At 50.3% G+C, this 17,502-nt stretch overlaps 1 protein-coding gene across 9 annotated transcripts in view; it reads left to right on the top strand.

The window, feature by feature from the left end:
- ATP2B2 (ATPase plasma membrane Ca2+ transporting 2) overlaps nt 1-17,502 on the top strand; it is a 375,986-nt gene that overhangs the window by 273,598 nt on the left and 84,886 nt on the right. For all 9 annotated transcript variants that reach the window (XM_042236653.2, XM_042236651.2, XM_042236650.2 and 6 more), the window contains one exon: nt 14,243-14,440. In XM_042236653.2, coding sequence (XP_042092587.1) covers nt 14,243-14,440 — 198 coding nt within the window. The remainder of the gene's footprint in view (nt 1-14,242; nt 14,441-17,502) is intronic.

The following is a 17,502-nucleotide window of genomic DNA, read 5'->3' as shown; positions in this document are numbered from 1 at the left end:
CCCCTGGGACTCAATGATGAGGGGGACGGAATGCAAAGTGTAAACAGGAGAGGGTGATGATTCCAAACATTGAATGGGTTCAGGCCTAAAGGAAAACTAAAGTGGAGGACCTATCCCAATGTGCAGGAAGGGCCCTTTATGACCGTAATAATAGCCCTTACTCTTACTGTGTACCAACCCTGTTCTAAGCACATTAGTGTAGTCTTGTTCACTCGGCTGTGTCTGACTCTTTGTAACCCCGTGGACTGTAGCCCACTGGGCTCCTCTGTCCATGGAGTTCTCCAGGCAAGAATACTGGAGTGCGTTGCCAGTCCCTTCTCCGTTCTTGCCATTCTTCCTTCTCTGAGCATGTTGTTGCTGCTGTTCAGCCGCTCAGTCGTGGCCGACTCTTTGTGACCCCGTGGACTGCAGCACGCCAGGCCTCCCTGTCCATCACCAGCTCCCAGAGCTTGCTCAAACTCACGTCCATCCAGCCATCTCATCCTCTGTCGTCCCCTTCTCCTCCTGCCTTCAGTCTTCCTCAGCATCAGGATCTTTCTAATGAGTCGGCTCTTTGCATCAGGTGGCCAAAGTATTGGAGCCTCAGCTTCAACATCAGTCCTTCCAATGAATGTTCAGGATTGATTTCCTTTAGGATTGACTGGTTTGATCTCCTTGCAGTTCAATGGAGTCTTAAGAGTCTTCTCCAAAACCACAGTTCAAAACTATCAATACTTTGGCGCTCAGCCTTCTTTATGGTCCAATTCTCACATCCATACATGACCACTGGAAAAACCATAGCTTTGACTAGATGGACCTTTGTTGGCAAAGTAATGTCTCTACTTTTTAATATGCTGTCTAGGTTTGTTATAGTTTTTCTTCCAAGGAGCAAGCATCTTTTGATTTCATGGCTGCAGTAACCATCTGCAGTGATTTTGGAACACAAGAAAATAAAGTCTCTCACTGTTTCCATTGTTTCCCCATCTATTTGCCAAGAAGTCATGGGACCAGATGCCATGATCTTAGTTTTTAGAATGTTGAGTTTTAAGCCAGCTTTTTCACTCTCCTCTTTTCACTTTCATTAAGAGGCTCTTTAGTTCCTCTTTGCTTTCTGCCATGAGGGTGTGTCATCTGCATATCTGAGGTTATGGATATTTCTCCCGGCAATCTTGATTCCAGCTTGTGCTTTATCCAGCTCGGCATCTCACATGATGTGCTCTGCATAGAACTTAAATAACCAGAGTGGCAATATACAACCTTGACATAAGCGCATTAACAAGTATCAACTCATTGTATCTTCACGGCAAGCCTAGGAGGGAGGTGCTGTCAAATTCCCATTTTTGAGACAGGAAAACTGAAGCACGTGGGGGTTATGGCCAACCTGTAAGTGGCAGAACCCCTTCATGGATCAGTGCAAAGAGATGACTTTTGGAAAAGACCCTGATGCTGGGAAAGATTGAAGGCTAGAGGAGAAGAGGGCGGCAGAGGATAAGATGTTTAGATAGCATCACCAACTCAATAGCAAACTCCGGGAGATAGTGAAGGACAGAGGAGTCTGGCATGCTGCATCCGTGGGGTCGCAAAGAGTCGGACATGACTTCGCATGACTCAACAACAACAAATAGTGGCAGAAGCAGGTGGTCTGGCCCCAAGTCCAGCACCAAAACAAATGGGTGGACCTGAGACCTGATTGGGGGTCAGCAAGGAGAAATGGAACAAGGAGAGATTTACTCAAAACCTGGAGTTGAATCAATTCAGTTCTTATCATGGCCCTACTGTGCACTGGACACTTTGTCTTATACAGAAATGAGGTGAAGAACTGGAGGAAGGGAGTGGAGGAGCCATCGGACTGTTTACTAGGGCGTGGTGGCTGCTGTGAGAGAAGAGAAAGATGCTGGGAGAGGATGGTGTTGAGGCAGACCCCAGAAGAAAGGAGACAGACCCAGACCTGGAAAAGGAACCAAAGTTGGAAGGAGAGGCATTTCAGGTGGTATTTTATCACCTGGGATTAGAATGAATTTTTTAGACATCTGTCTCCACCCCAGACTGCAAGCTCCTCAAAGCAAGAATAACATGCGTTAAGGGAATTAATAACCTGGGAGGGATTGTGAATTTCACATACCTTGGACTGGACTTACTTCTCATAGGAAAGCAGGACTGTATCAGCACCTGCAGAATTTGAAGTGGAGGGGAAGGGTTTATTTCCGTGTCCTTAGGAGACAGTACATATCTGCCATTTTGGATGCAGCAGTCGTGAAATGTTTATTTAACAAATATGTGAACAGAGAAGAAAAGGGAATCAAAGAATGAATGGGTTAGTGAGTGAGAGAAAGGGATTGGTTTTAACTGTTGAAGAGGGGATATTAGACACTGTGGAGCATTTAGAGCCAGTGCTCTTCCCAAAGTGGGGACATACGGATCTGAGGGGCACTTAGGAGAGATCAGAGCATCATTCACTGTGAGTCAGAGGATGACAGTTCGGGAAGGGAGATCCACTAAGCAGCCATTGCAGGGACAGCCAAATGAGAGATGTGAGGACCCCAAACTCAGATGAAGATCTCAGGCCTGAAGAAGAAAGGTCAGATCCAGGAAATCCCAGGGCGGCTGGCCAGTATGGTCAGAAGGGGGAATAGATTTCAAGGAAATGAAGAGCTTGGTCTTAGACCTCCCAAGTTGCAGATGCATTAATAAATAAGACACCCAGGTGTGGCTACCTTGTGGGCCTCTTGACATCCTGAGCCAGGGGTTGAAAGAGAAAGAGGGCAGGACAGCAAATTCCTGAGACACAAGCCCCCACTTCCAGACCCAAATCTGGGACAGACATCACTAATCAATCCCGATACAGACTCTTCAAACTCAACTCCAGGTAGCCCTTGCTAATAAGTCACAGTTGACTTGCAAGATGAAATTAATTTGTGCCTCCTGTCCGAGAGGCGGCAAGGATAGCCCTCAGATTTGACTGTTCTCTGAAAGCCCAATTAGAAGAGGGAAAGGGGTAATGAGGGAGCAGTGAGGCCTGAAAGTTAAGGTCAGATATAAGCCACCCGAGGTCTAGGTAAGAATCATGACATTTTCCCTCTGTAAGAAAGACTTTGAAGGCTTACAGAGTTTAAACACTTAAACGCTCGAAGAGGTTTTTGTTTTTAAGGAACTTTGTTTTGTTTTGTTTTGTATTTAGTTATTTTTAATTGATTGATGATTGCATTGCAAAATTGGTTTGATTTCTTCCACACATCAATTATAAATTAGCCATAGGTGTCCCCTATGTCCCCTCCCCCTTGAACACCCCTCCCACCCCGCTAGGCTGTTACAGTGCCCCGGTCTGAGTTCCCTGAGTCACACAGCAGATTTCCGTTGACGATCTATTTTGCATATGGTAGCGTGTATGCTTCCACAGTACTCTCTCCATTCCTCTCACCCTCCCCTTCCTCTCCCCGCCCTCATCCATAAACCTGTTCTCTATGTCTGTATCTCCACTGCTGCCTGCAAATAGGCTCATCAGTACCACCTTTCCAGATTCCACATGCATGCATTAATATACGATATTTGTCTTCCTCTTTCTGACCTAGCTCAGTCTGTAATATACGATATTTGTCTTCCTCTTTCTGACCTAGCCCAGTCTGTATAGCAGGCTCTGGCTTTACCTACCCCACTAGAATTGACTCCGGTGCGTCCCTTTTATGGCTGAGTGGCGCTGCCTTGTATACGTGTGCCATAGTTCCTTCATCCGTCCGTCTGTCGACGGAAGCATCTGGGTTGCTTCCATGTCCTCGCTGCTGTAACTAGAACTGCAGCAAATGATGGGTCTTCTTCAGTTTGGGCTTCCTCACAGTGTATGCCTAGAAGTGGGGTTGCTGGGTTGAATGGTGGTTTTGCAAAGAGTCAGACATGGCTGGGCAACTGAACAGCAACGTTTATTATTGTTTCTAGTTTTCTAAAGAATCTCCATGCCCTCTTCCATAGTGGCTGTATCGATTTACATCCCCACCATCAGTGCAGGAGGGTTCTTTTCTCCCCTTCCTCTCCAGAACTTGTTGTTTGCAGATTTTTTAATGATGACCATTCTGACCAGTGTGACGCGATGTCTCACTGAAGTTTGATTTGCATTTCTCTAATAATGAGCGATATTGAGCATCTTTTCATGTGTTTATTAGCCATCTGTATTAAAGGAACTCTTTTTTTCTAAGCATAATCACCCAGCTATTGGGCTTCCCAGGTGGCGCTAGTGGTAAAGAACCCGCCTGCCAACGCAGGGGACTTAAGAGACATGGGTTCGATCCCTGGGTTGGGAAGATCTCCTGAACGAGGGCATGGCAACCCACTCCAGTAGTCTTACCTGAAGAATCCCATGGACAGAGGAGCTTAGCAGGCTATAGTCCTTGGGTCACAGAGTTGGATATGATTGAAACAACTTAGCATGCATGCACACACCCAGCTATTATTATTCATTTGTCCCAAGTAGTGAAAATGCATCCATTCTTATGAAGAATAATATTCTGAAGGTACAGTTTGACAACTTTCCTGAGAAGCCTGACTAGTCTCAACTGACTTCAGTTTTATTGTTTGGTAAATGTCCTAAGGAACATAGTTTTCTCCTACTGTGGACTCGGTAGCCTGCCAGCCTTTCATGCCACGCCTGTTTCATGAGCACCTACTATGTGTTGGGCTCTATTTGAGGTAACAGGACAGTCTTCACCATGGAGCTCCCAGCAATTTAGGGCAAGAGCCAGCCTCAGAGCCGGCTATGGTCTCACCATTGACCAGCCCTGGGGACCCTTCCTCTTTCACAGCCAGCTTGACAGCTAGAAAAAGAGTGTGTTCTGTCATCTTGCAAGAAAGCTTTGTAGTCAGCCTGCCAGCATGCCTGGTCCTGACCTGGCCGGAGCAGGGGCATGGCTGGTCAGCAAAGCAACTTCCCCTTCTCCCCCAGACGAGGGTGGACTCATCCCCCAGCAGCACGGGCACGGCAGGGCTGGCCAAGGACCTGGCCGCCCTCAAACATCACAGGAATGAGGTTCCCAAAAGCAGACACGAGTGACTTCTCCCAGGCTTAGGGTTAGCACAACTGCAGAAAGGCTTGCTGAAGGAAGCACACAGTCCCAAAACAACACACTCCTAAATAAGAACACACTTCAGAGAGATCATGGCGCATGTCTGGAGAGAAACTTCACTGGGTTTTGCCAGGAATCAGTAAATGGTGTGACGATCACCACGGCTGCTCCAGTTGGAGTCACTGAGTGTGTTTTCACAGCTGTCCCCATGCTCTCAGTATTAGCTTGAGCCTTGGTCAGCCCTGCATGGGCTTTCCTAGTAGCTCAGACGGTAAAGAATCTGCCTGCAATGCGGGAGACCCAGGTTCAATCCCTGGGTCAGGAAGGTCCTCTGGAGAAGGGAATGGCTACCCACTCCAGTGTTCTTGCCTGGAGAATCCCATGGACAGAGGAGCCTGACGGGCCACAATCCATGGGATCGCAAAGTCAGACACAACCGAGCAACTAACACTTGGTTAGTCCAGCATCTTTATCCAGCTTGAGGCTGCACCCGGCACCACACCAGTCCCCTGAGCAAAGGGACAGGAAGTACCCGGCCCCTGAAACAACAGTGATGCTGACCCTTCTTCTGTTGCATGGGCAATGACAGAGGTGGCCTTTGTCAAGTTACTGGAGAGACACACAGAACATGTAAAGTATAAAAGAATGCCCAACAGTGTGTGGGGAGGCAACAACATCAATGATAGGTTCCTGGTACAAACGCTTAGACTATCCTGAAAGAGCCTGTGTCACAGAGCGACAGGGGCGTGGGGTCTTGGCGTCTCGAGACTGGGGTTCTAGTCCTGCTCGTGCCTCTGATGGCTGCATGCCCTCAGTCAGGTCTCTCCAGCTGCCTCCTCCACGTGGTGTCACAAGGCTGTCAGCTTCTGCAGCTGAAGTCCTTTAACCCGTATACACGTGTGTGTGTGTGTATGTGTGTGTTCAGTCGTGTCTGACTGTAGGCCAGAACTGTAGCCCGCCAGGCTCCTCTGTCCATGGAATTTTCCAGGCAAGAATACTGGAGTGGGCTGCCATTTCCTACCCCAGAGGATCTTCCCGACCCAGGGACCAGGCCCATGTCTCCGGTGCCTCCGGCATTGGCAGGCAGGTTCTTTACCACTGTGCCACCAGTGCCTACTCTATGCCAAGTACTGTGGGCCAGGCATTGCCTTAGCTAGCCCTCTCCTCAGGTCTCTGGCGGCCTGTGGGATCTCCCTGTTTTATAGCCCAAGTGGCCCAGAGAAGGTGAGTGACTTGTCCCAGGTCACACAGCTACGGAAAGTGGAACAGCTGGAGTTATTAGTCGCTGGAGGCCGTGACCACACAACCCAGTACCCAGAGGCTCAAAATGAATAAGTGCGTGTCTCACCCGCTGCAGGAAGAGCTTGAGTCCATGTGTGGCAAGAGCATTGCACGGTTAGATGTCCAAGTGAGTGTAGAAAAGCCCGCGAGGGTGGGAGTGCCGCTCCTGCTCACTAGTGTGTGACTGGTGCTTGCTGAGAGGCCGGTGCAGGCGGGTGCCCGGCCACTGTTCAGCGAGCGAAGGACCAACAAGCAAGTGAAGGAAGGAGTCAGGCCACACACGCCAGTTCAGGACGGAACTCAGGCCAGCTTCCCTGGGGTCCCTTCCCGCTCTGCCGCTTCCTAGCTGTGTGTGAGACGGGATGATAATAGTGTCCCCTTCAAGGAGCCATGCTGGGGATTAAGTGAGTCTGTACACGTGAACGCCGTTAGCCTAGAACCTGGCGTGGAGTAAGCACCAAGTGTTGCCTGCGAGGGTGGCGAGGACCAGTGGTTTAGCCAGAGGGTTTCGTGTCTGTGTTGTTATCTAGCATTAGAGCTGCTGCTCTGTGCTGTTTGCTCTCTGCTGGTACCAAGTGTGGGTCCAGCCTGGGACCTGCCCTCCCCTACCTCCTCTCCCCCTCCTCCCCCCCCCCCCCCCCCCTCCTTCCCCCTCCCCCCCCCCCCCCCCACCTCCTCCCACCTCTGTCTTTCCTCCTCCACAGGCACATGGTGAGTGGTTCCTGCCTGCCAGCCATAACCAAGGACACAAAATGAAATGACGCAGATCTTGCCTTTCAGGAGCTCAAAATTAAGTAATCCCAGGAGTCAGCTGAAATACCACTTAATAACTTCCATAAGGGGCAGGGGGGAGGGGGTGGTGGGGGAGGTAAGCTGCATGGAAGGGCCATTAGATGAGAGTAAGGCCAGCCAGGGGCGGCTTCCTGAGGAAGGTGCTGTGACCCGTCCCGGGAGGGTGAGACTGGAAAGGCAGCCAGGCATGCAGACGGCCAGGCCGAGGGAGCACAGGCACGCTGGAGGCAGCAAGACGAGAGGAGAGGCTTGCCGTCAAAGTGGCCTCCTCGGTGGGCTGCCCTGTAGCTGTCCTGCCCCCTCACACAGGGCAGGCTCGCCCCCTCCGACAGTGGGCAGCACCTCCGCTGGGTGAGGGCCACAGGCTCACCCGGCAGGCTTAGAAGGCCCCTCACGGAAGCTTAATGGCTTTACGAATGAATGGCACGATTACGGGAGAAGTGGATCTTAGAATTTCTGAGCAACAAGGGCCCTTAGAGGACTAGTCCAAGCTCCTCGGTCGAGAGGAAGGAGAGGCCCAGCGGGGTCACAGGGCCAGTGAGTGGTTAGAGGAAGATCAAGAGGGGGCGCCAGGCCCCAGCCTCACACACTCACTCCTCACGACCTGTTTTTGTGTGTATATTCATCGCTCAGTCGGGTCTGACTCTTTACGACCCCGTGAACTGTAGCCCACCTGGCTCCTCTGTCCATGGGGATTCTCCAGGCAAGGATACTGGAGTGGGTTACCATGCCCTCCTCCAGGGGATCTTCCCAACCCAGGGACCAAACCCAAGTCTCCCGCTTCACAGGTGGATTCTTTGCCATCTGAGCCACCAGGGAAAGTTTTTAGTTTGGGTTCCCCGAAAGCAGAGTGTGAGCCAAGGCGGGGGTGCAGGTGGTCTGTTTGGGAGTCATCTCGGAGGTGAGAGAGCAAGAGAAGAAAGCAGGGAAGAGAGGAATGCCACTGGGGGTGTGCTGGTGACTGGTTACGCTGCAGGGGACCAGGGTACGGCCCGCTTGACCTTGGCAGGGAGCATGTGGGAAGCACCTGAGAACTGTCCCTCCAAGGGTACAGAGCCGGAGCGTCTATCCTGACTCCCAGCTCCCCCTGGGTGTGGTCGGGGATAATTCTCGGCACTTCTGGGCCCCCTGCTTAGTGGCACCCGATGAACCCCCAGCTGCAGGAAGAGCCCTGAAGCTGAAGACAGATTTGGAGGACACGTGTCGGGTGTGGCCAGAGTGCTCCGGAGCCGCCCGCCACGGCTGCAGTGTGGAGTCGTGGAGGACCGCGGGGCTGGGGCACAGAAACTCTTGCCACAGTTCCTTCTGAGATAATCATAGTGCCAGCAACGGCTTTCATTCATCGAGGTGTTTCCCTGCACCAAGGGCAATGCTGCGTCCATTATGTTCATCGCCTGAGGACACAGGGATCAGTTATCCCCTTGGAGGATTCCCAGGGGACTCAGGGGCAAAGACTCTGCCTGCAGTGCAGGAGACGCAGGTTCGATCCCTGGATCTGAAAGATTCCCTGGAGGAGGGAATGGCAACTTACTCCAGTTTTCTTCCCTGGAGAATGCTGTGGACAGAGGAGCCCAGCGGGCTACAGTCCATAGGGTTGCAAAGGTCAGACACAGCTGAAGTGACTTAGCGCTCAATGACACTATTAATGGGGCCTCCCTGATAGCTGAGTTGGTAAAGAATCCGCCTGCAATGCAGGAGACCCCAGTTCAATTCCTGGGTCAGGAAGGTCCACTGGAGAAGGGTTAGGCTACCCACTCCAGTATTCTTGGGCTTCCCTTGTGGCTCAGCTGGTAAAGAATCTGCCCACAATTTGGGAGACCTGGGTTCAATCCCTGGGTTGGGAAGATCCCCCGGAGAAGGGAAAGGCTACCCACTCCAGTATTCTGGCCTAGAGAATTCCTTTGATTGTATAGTTCATGGGGTTGCACAGTCAGACATGACTTAGCAACTTTCACTTTCACACTATTAATGATTAAAATAATAAAAATGAAAGGGATGTTCAGTGAGCTATGAGAACTTTCAAAAACGAGTTCAGTCTGAAGGGGACAGAGAGACAGGTTTAGCCAAGTTCCATGTGAATGAGAGAGAAGAGCAGTCCAAGCAGCAGGAACAGCATGTGCAAAGGTCCTGAAGCAGGAGGGCATCTGTACTGAAGCTGTACTAGAGAGGCTGGTGGCGCTGGAGTATATTGGCAGGGTGGAGCAACAAGACTTAAGGAGAAATCAGGGGTCACACTGTCCAGGGCCTTCCAGACTTTGGCAAGGAGAGTAGATGTCTCTCTGTGCAACAGAAGCCCCTGGAGCATTCACACAGTGCACTTCATGCTTTTAAAACATCCCTCTGACCACTAGGTGGAGAAGGGGCTGAAGGCGGCTAACTGAAGTCCTCCTGGACTGATGTGCAGGCAGCGAAGGGGGGTGGTCGGATCTGAGTTAAGTATTCCTTTGAGTGGAGGGACACGCAGGTAGTAAGTGATGAAACCAAGTTTTTAACCCAGGACTATTTGTCTCCAAGTTCATATCTGAAAGGAGGGCCATTTCCTCTCCAGGGGATCTTCCTGGCCCAGGGATCAAACTGTGTCTCCTGCTTTGCAGGCATATTCTTTACCACTAGCACCGCCTGGGAAGCCCCTTATATCAAAAGGTTACATGGAAATAAGTGTACATTTTCTTATAGTACATACTGATTTCCTCCTTTAAACTAAACTTTGAATCATTCAAATACAACATGAATACATTCTCCTGGGTTAAAATAAAAATATTTTAGTCCAAGTTAGAGTCCCGACCACTGCAACCAATCAGATTGCCCTTTTCCTCCCCAGAGGTTCCACCATCATGGGTTTGGAGCAGATCCTTACAGAACCTTTGCCACATATTTGCATATATATGTACCTATAGGAAATATAAACTGTGGCTTTATTGAGTTTTCTGTTTCGCATCAATGGAATCAAACTGTACGCATTGCTCTGCAACTTGCCTTTTTCACTCAGTTTGTGCTATATTCGTGCATATAAATGGATCGCGTTTTCTAATTGTTGCATAATATTTAATGGGCTGGATGCACCGCAGTGGATTTAGCCCACTCACTTTCCAAAGACGGAAATGCATTTTTCTATAAATGTTATAGCTTTTGAAGGGCTTGTGGTTGGGGTTTTTTTCCTTTCAAAATGTAAGACTTTTATTTATGCTAATGGAGGTACCCACACTCCAGTGACAACACAAACATTTAAGAAGTCCAAGCCTGGTGACTAAATTTTCCCATTTTCTTCAGGTGCCTAGGATCCCTGGGAGTTAGCTCTTGTCTGTTGCCAAGCCTGTGTTTATAGCTCAAGGCTGTCTCCAGAACAGGGGAAATGGTGGAGTTAGTGACTTTTAGCTGCTGGGCCCTGAAATAGGCACCCTGGCATGATACAGAAATAGTACACCCGTGGATCCTCAAAGACCTGGGGTCCAATCCCAGCTGTAGCTGTGTGACCTTGAGCAAGTCACTTGAGCTCTCTGAGCCTCAGTTTTCCCATCCACAAAATGGAATTTGTAATCCTTGTCTTATAGACCGGCCAGAGGTGAATGCAAGCTCCATGTGTTAAGTGATGACCCCCGGAGAGCGCAGATGTGCGCACTTGGCCCTCTGTCTGCAGCCCCAGCGTACTGGAGGGAATGGGGTGATGGTGTGGGGGGCCAGACGAGTTTGTCCTGCATCTCTAAAGGGGTCACTCAAGGTCACAGACAATGAAAAGACGTGAATACTCTGTCACTGCTCTCAATGCCGCGCGAGGTCACATTTGAGCTCAGAGGTTTTCTGCCCGGAATCTGGGCACCTACGGTGCGCCAGGCGCTTCTCATATAGTTGTGTGCCTTTCATTTGCACCCCAGCAGGCAGAAACAGCGAGTCTCCCCTCTGCCCCAATTTACAGATGAAGAGACTGAGGTTCTGAGAGGGAGTGTCACTTGCCCAAGTGGCAGGTTGAGGCTAGAATTTGGTCCCTCTGCTTCTGGAAGCTTCCCTGAGGCTGCAGGTAGCTGCTCAGCAGAGCGCCCCGTCCTGGACCAACAGGAATGTTGCACCTCTCATGATGACATCGCGGATGTCTGTGTTCAACCATCAGGACCCCTTCACAGAAGGAGAGAAAAGCGGCTTTTCTGGCCTCCTTTTTCCCAAAAGGATGAGATAAAGCCTACTCAGAGGTCACCAAAGGACAGTTTGAATGAAATCTCTTAAACGATGCTGATGGAGAGACAATGTGAAATGTCCATAATTTTGTGTGTACATTAAGGCTCAGTTTTGTTTTTTTTTTTTTAAGCTAATGAGCAAGATGAGAACCTTTTGGTGGAAAGGGCCTGAGCCAGGAGTCAGGAGTCCAACCCCAGCTTTGCAGCTGAATCACTGTATCTGAGCCAAGATACTTCCGCATCCCTGGGCCTCACTTTTCCACCAGTCAAATGGGAGAGTGAGACTGGCTGACCAGAGAACTTGTCCTGCTCCAGCAATGGGGGAACCTGGGGCAGGGGACGGGGAGGGTGGGGTGCTTCTGGGATAGGGTTGCCAGATTTAACAAAGAAAAGTATAGGATATTCAGTGAAATTTGAATTCCAGATAAAAAATAATTTTTATTAGCTTGTCCCCAATATTATAGGAGACATAACTTAAAAGTTATTTGCTGTTTATCTGAAATCCAAATTTAACTGGTCATCCTATATTTTGTCTGGCAACCCTATTCAGCACCTTCACCTCCACTGGACCCCTCAATTCTTTGATGCAGATAATTGATGTCTTCACAGCTACTGGATGAACTCCTGGCCACCCACCTTCCCACCAGATTCTCACCACCCAATCCCAACCTTCCCACCAACACCCACTTTCCTGTTCACATAGAAATTCTAGAGCCTCGAGCTAAGAGGTTTCATGGGTCTAGGAATTCGTACAGCAGAGATAGGGGTGGAGATGCAGCTGAACTTGGGGACTTAAATCAGTGGAGAGATGTATGTCCATGTGTATCACAAAGGCTGGAGGGACACGGTGTCTGCGGGTGCTCACAAGCGGCTGATCTCATCGTGAGCCACGCCTACATGTGCGCCCACAAACTAGCGGCACTGTGTCCATGTGTAACCAAGAACCTGGCCAGGGCAAAGGCCCAGAGCCTGGGGGAGAAGCCAGTGTGTGTCCAAGCGGCCGTTCCAGCAAATCATTCCTGTTCAGCGAAAGAACCCACGTTCTGCCCTCAGCCCTCTTCTTGTACATAGTTAAATAGAATACAGACTCTGACTCCAGCAGAAGACCTGAGCCACAGGCTGGGGCATTTTTTAATTCTTTTACCATGAGGGCACACTTCCCTCATCTATACTGTTCACAGAGAGCTTTCACACCCCTTCCTCTGTGGAGCACAGCTTACCACAGCCTCGGGCTTATTTTGCTCCCGTTTTATTGATGAGAACACTGAGTTTCCAGGGGATGAAACAACCAGCCCAAGTTCATCCGCAAGCCTGACTCCTCACCCAGTGCTCTGTCCTCTGCCTTTTGTACAAAGAGAAACTCAGGTTCAAAAATCTATGGTTCCACACAGTGTCTGCTATCAACCGCTGGGCATTTGGGTCTCTGAATTTGCAAAGCCTTCCTGTCTTTGTCCAGTGGATATTTGACACAGTATTTTAATTTTTAATATACTAAATGGTGAGATGCCCTTTGATCTAAATTGAATCTCCAGCACCATTCATCTCTCACACCAGCCTGGTAGTTTTGCTCCCAAAATAGGCACTGTTCATTTTCAGCCTGAGGGTGAGGAGACTTCAAAGTTCTGCTCCTCGGAAGGGCATGATCAGTGGCCTGGACCAGGTGGACTCTCCTACCTGTAGGTCTCCATAACAGCTGTCTTTGGATATAACGTGCCACAGCCGCCAGTCCCCCACCTTCAGCCGAGTCCATCCTTCATGCCGTATGTGAGGAAACTGAGGTCCAGGGAGAAGTGCCTTGTCTGCAGTCACGTGGCCCTTCCTCTGGCCCTTCCTGGACCAGCCTCCTCTCCGTCTCACTCAAAACCCATCTCGTCAGTCTTACTCCTCCAGGAGGTCGTGATTAATGACCCCACTGTCTTAACTGAACAATAATGACCCAATATCCTCACCTGGGGGCTTCCCCGGGGGCTCAGTGGTGAAGAACCCACCTGCAGTGCAGGAGATACAGTTTCGATCCCTGGATCAGGAAGATCCCCTAGAGAAGGAAATGGCAAACCACTCCAGTATACATACACAAAAGAGTTGGAGGTGCCTGACAGACTAATGCTTTTCACTGTGAACACATATTAGCCACTCCAGCGCGGGAGGCTGGGGGCAACATTTCCATGTGCTTAGAACAGGGCCAGCCTGGGTCCTCGGGTCCCCAGAGTGTGCCACGGCCACAGCTGGGTCTCATGAGGGCCTCCATCTCCCCATCTGTGAAAGGAGCATAACCCAGCTCAAGCTCCCCTCCTCCCGCTGCACAGGCGGGACGGTGGATCTCCAGCGCTACCTGTACTGATAGGCAAGGCCAGTGGGGTGGGGGGAGGTCTCCTTGGGAACAGGACACCCTCAGGCTCTTCTGCAGTCTCAGCGAGTCTGGCTCTTGCAGGCAGTGGGTGGGCGTCTTACCATGAACATCAGAAGAGGCTCAGCACCCAGAGCCCCATTTCGGAGGCCTGTCCATCTCCTGTACCCCTGAACCACAGACTAGGATCCCAGGACCACCAAGCTCCTATATTCCTGAGCAAGGGGCTCTTCCCTTCGCAGGACTCCCCCAGCCCCCGCACGGGGCAGGCGTGCAGAGAAACACGGGTTGAATGAATAACTAACTGGATGAATGAAGACTGTTGGAGTCCTAGGTCCTGTGATGTGATAGCTTGTCTATGATAGTAGATATTGGACCCTGGGGCCCCTGCAACTGGAACAGCAGAATGCCCCAGTCCTCCAACTCCAGCACGCTAGTGATGCCGTTCAGGAGATCTGGGTGGAAGCTACCACCGGGTGCAGGCTCCTGGTGGGTTCCTGCTGGTTTCCTGCCTTGTTTTTGCCTCTCTCCCCCTGCCACGCGGCCGCCCCCCTCGGAGTGATTCCTGGGCATGTGTGTCTCCCCAGGACCCCCAGGCCAACCTCTCTGCACTCTGTCTGTAGGTTTGCCTGGCACTGCTCCAGACCTGGAGAAGAGAAAGCAGATTTTTGGGCAAAACTTTATACCTCCAAAGAAGCCAAAAACCTTCCTGCAGCTCGTGTGGGAGGCCCTGCAGGACGTGACGCTGATCATTCTGGAAATCGCCGCCATCATCTCCCTGGGGCTCTCCTTCTACCACCCGCCCGGCGAGAACAACGAAGGTAAGACGGCGCCTGGGACCTCCCGCTCCTGGCCTGCCGCACGCATGCACGGCCGCACTTCTGGGCACCTGGGGGCTCAAGGCCGCATGTTCCCTCCAGGCTGGGAAACTGAGGCCTAAGGGTCAGTGCGTGGCTGAGGTGGACCCGGGACTGAGAGCGCCTGTCCCCCCTTCTCCCATGTGGGAAATGCAGAGGTCGGATCAACCACAGTCACGTTAGAGTGAGCGTTTGTCGAGCACTAAGTGTGCTGAGCTCCAGGCCAAGATACCGTCCTCCTAACAACCCCATGACGTAGGGGCCATGATTATGCCCATTTTAAAGATGTGCCTTGGGCACAGGGAAGTGCATTAACTTGCTCCAGGTCACACAGCTAAGAAAGAGCCCCCAGATTTTGCAGTGGGGCTTGTTAAAAACACCACTGCCCAGACCACACTCTTGTTGTTGTTCAGTTGCTCAGTTGTGCCCCATTCCTTGCCACCCCGTGGACTGCAGCACGCCAGGCTTCCCTGTCCTTCACCATCCCCCAGAGCTTGCTCAAACTCATGTCCATTGAGTCAGTGATGCCATCCAACCATCTTATCCTCTGTTGTCCCCTTCTCTTCCTGCCTTCAATCTTGCCCAGCATCAGGGTCTTTTCCAATGAGTCAGCTCTTCACATTAGGTGGTTAAAGTATTGGAGCTTCGGCTTCAGTCCTTCCAGTGAATATTCAGGGTTGATTTCCTTTAGGATTGTCTGGTTTCATCTCTTTACTGTCCAAGGGACTCTTAAGAGTCTTCTCCATCAATTCTTTGGCGCTCAGCCTTTCTTTATAGCCACTCTCTGGTTATGTTGAATGGAGTCCAAGGGAGAGTGACCCCAAGCTTCTATCCAGCTGCTTTCTGCGGGCTCCTCACTCTCACAGCTGAGGACAGACCCTCCGAATCGCCCACCTATGGGCTGCATCCATGCTCGATCGGACACGGGGTCAGCCTCGGGCCCCTTGCCCTCTGGGTGCTCTAGCTTCCGAATGATCCCGTTTCTACTCTGACACTGGGCTCCTAGAGGCCCCCAACTGTGAGAAAACCCGTGATGACGTCAGAGCCCTGTGCTCCTGGTATTCTAGAACAGGGATCGCAAACTTCAGACCACGGCCACATCCTGTTTTTGTATGGCCCTTAAGCAAGTCACTTTCCTTCTGTGAATCTGTTTCCACATGTGCTAAACAGGGTAACAGACCTCACCTGGAGGGGTTATAACAGGGAGGTGGTGGAGGGATGCGTGGACAGCCTGGCACACAGAGGGCACCCAGAGGTACTGGACCTGCTGCCGATGTTGGGGGGCCACCCTGGGCTTCCCTCCCTGCAAGTGTGAGGTGGGGATCTCACACTTGGTGCCTTGGGGGAGGAGGCCTCTCAGTCGCAATCCTGTGCTTGGTTCAGGATTAGCGCACCCTGGTGGGGCTGATGCTGAGCACGCTTTGCCATGTGATGAGTCTCGGGCTTGAGAGGACATCCTGAAATATGCCCTGGGTTCTGAATGGGGCCATTGCTTGAGGGGTGGAGGAAGCACTGCCCCACTCACCCTGGGAGGGTTCTGGAGTAAACCCACTTTCCCAGTCAGGACTCGGGAGCCCTAGTGGAAAACCTCATAAATAAGTGAGGAGGTTGGGATTGATATTTACACACTGACAGACATCAAAACAGATAAGCAACAAGGACCTAGTGTACAGCGCAGGGAACGCCGCTCAGTATTCTGTAATAACACATAAGGAAGCAGAACCTGAGAAAGAATAGATATGTACGTGAACCATGATGCTATACACCCGAAACTAACATGACATTGTCAATCAACTAAACTTCTATTTTAAGAAAAGAAAACCTCAGCCTCCATTCTTCCTTTCATTCCAAATACTGAGCACCTGCCAAGGGCTAGACTTCACCAACTCCATGCAGCTTCCTTTATCACGGCGAAGTGTTTTTAAGCCTGAATCCCTCTACACATCTATGCGTAAACAGAAAGATAGGCAGACTGATAAATACATACACATAAACTGTGGGCTATGCAGGATTACAGAAGATATATTGTTTTGCAGTTAGATTTTTATAATCTGATTTGGGATTAGTAGAAAAGTATAAATACTTTGTTATTAATTATTATTAGGCATCTTAATGTGCTTCATAAATAGATCATCCTTCTAGGTTCACTGCTTCAGGCAAGCAAATAAAAAGTGAAAACCAAATATAAGAAATAATCTCTATGGGCCTCATTTGCCCAAATGAGGAGGTTCAGACCACCCTGAGGTTCCTCATACAGCTGCTACCCCACTCCCTCCCACGCCAAAATTTCCTGAGAAACTGGATAACCAAGTCTATCTGGTCAGCTACCTCGATTTTTTTTTTAACCTAATATTACTAGTTGCAGCCATGAAATTAAAAGATGCTTACTCCTTGGAAGGAAAGTTACGACCAACCTAGAGAGCATATTGAAAAGCAGAGACATTACTTAGCCAACTAAGGTCCATCTAGTCAAGGCTATGGTTTTTCCAGTGGTCAGGTATGGATGTGAAAGTTGGACTGTGAAGAAAGCTGAGCACCGAAGAATTGATGCTTTTGAACTGTGGTGTTGGAGAAGACTCTTGAGAGTCCCTTGGACTGCAAGGAGATCCAAGCAGTCCATTCTAAAGGAGATCGGTCCTGGGTGTTCTTTGGAAGGAATGATGCTAAAGTTGAAACTCCAGTACTTTGGGGACCTGATGTGAAGAGCTGACTCATTGGAAAAGACTGTGATGCTGGGAGGGATTAGGGGTAGGAGGAGAAGAGGACGACGGAGGATGAGATGGCTGGATGGCATCACTGACTCAATGGACATGAGTTTGAGGGAACTCCAGGAGTTGGTGTTGGACAGGGAGGCCTGGTGTGCTGCAATTCATGGGGTCGCAGAGAGTTGGACACAACTGAGCAACTGAACTGAACTGAACTGAATATTACTAGTTGATTCCTTTTTTCTGCATCACCTCTTTCCAAAGAGGATTTAAAGCAAATAAGTTTGCTCCCTTGACTGAGATATAAATTTGACTTTGAAT

The sequence above is a fragment of the Ovis aries genome, chromosome 19 (genome assembly GCF_016772045.2).
Source record: "Ovis aries strain OAR_USU_Benz2616 breed Rambouillet chromosome 19, ARS-UI_Ramb_v3.0, whole genome shotgun sequence".
Taxonomy (NCBI): domain Eukaryota; kingdom Metazoa; phylum Chordata; class Mammalia; order Artiodactyla; family Bovidae; genus Ovis; species Ovis aries.
Note: the sequence above shows the minus strand (reverse complement) of the source record. Positions and strands in the feature narration are given on the sequence as shown.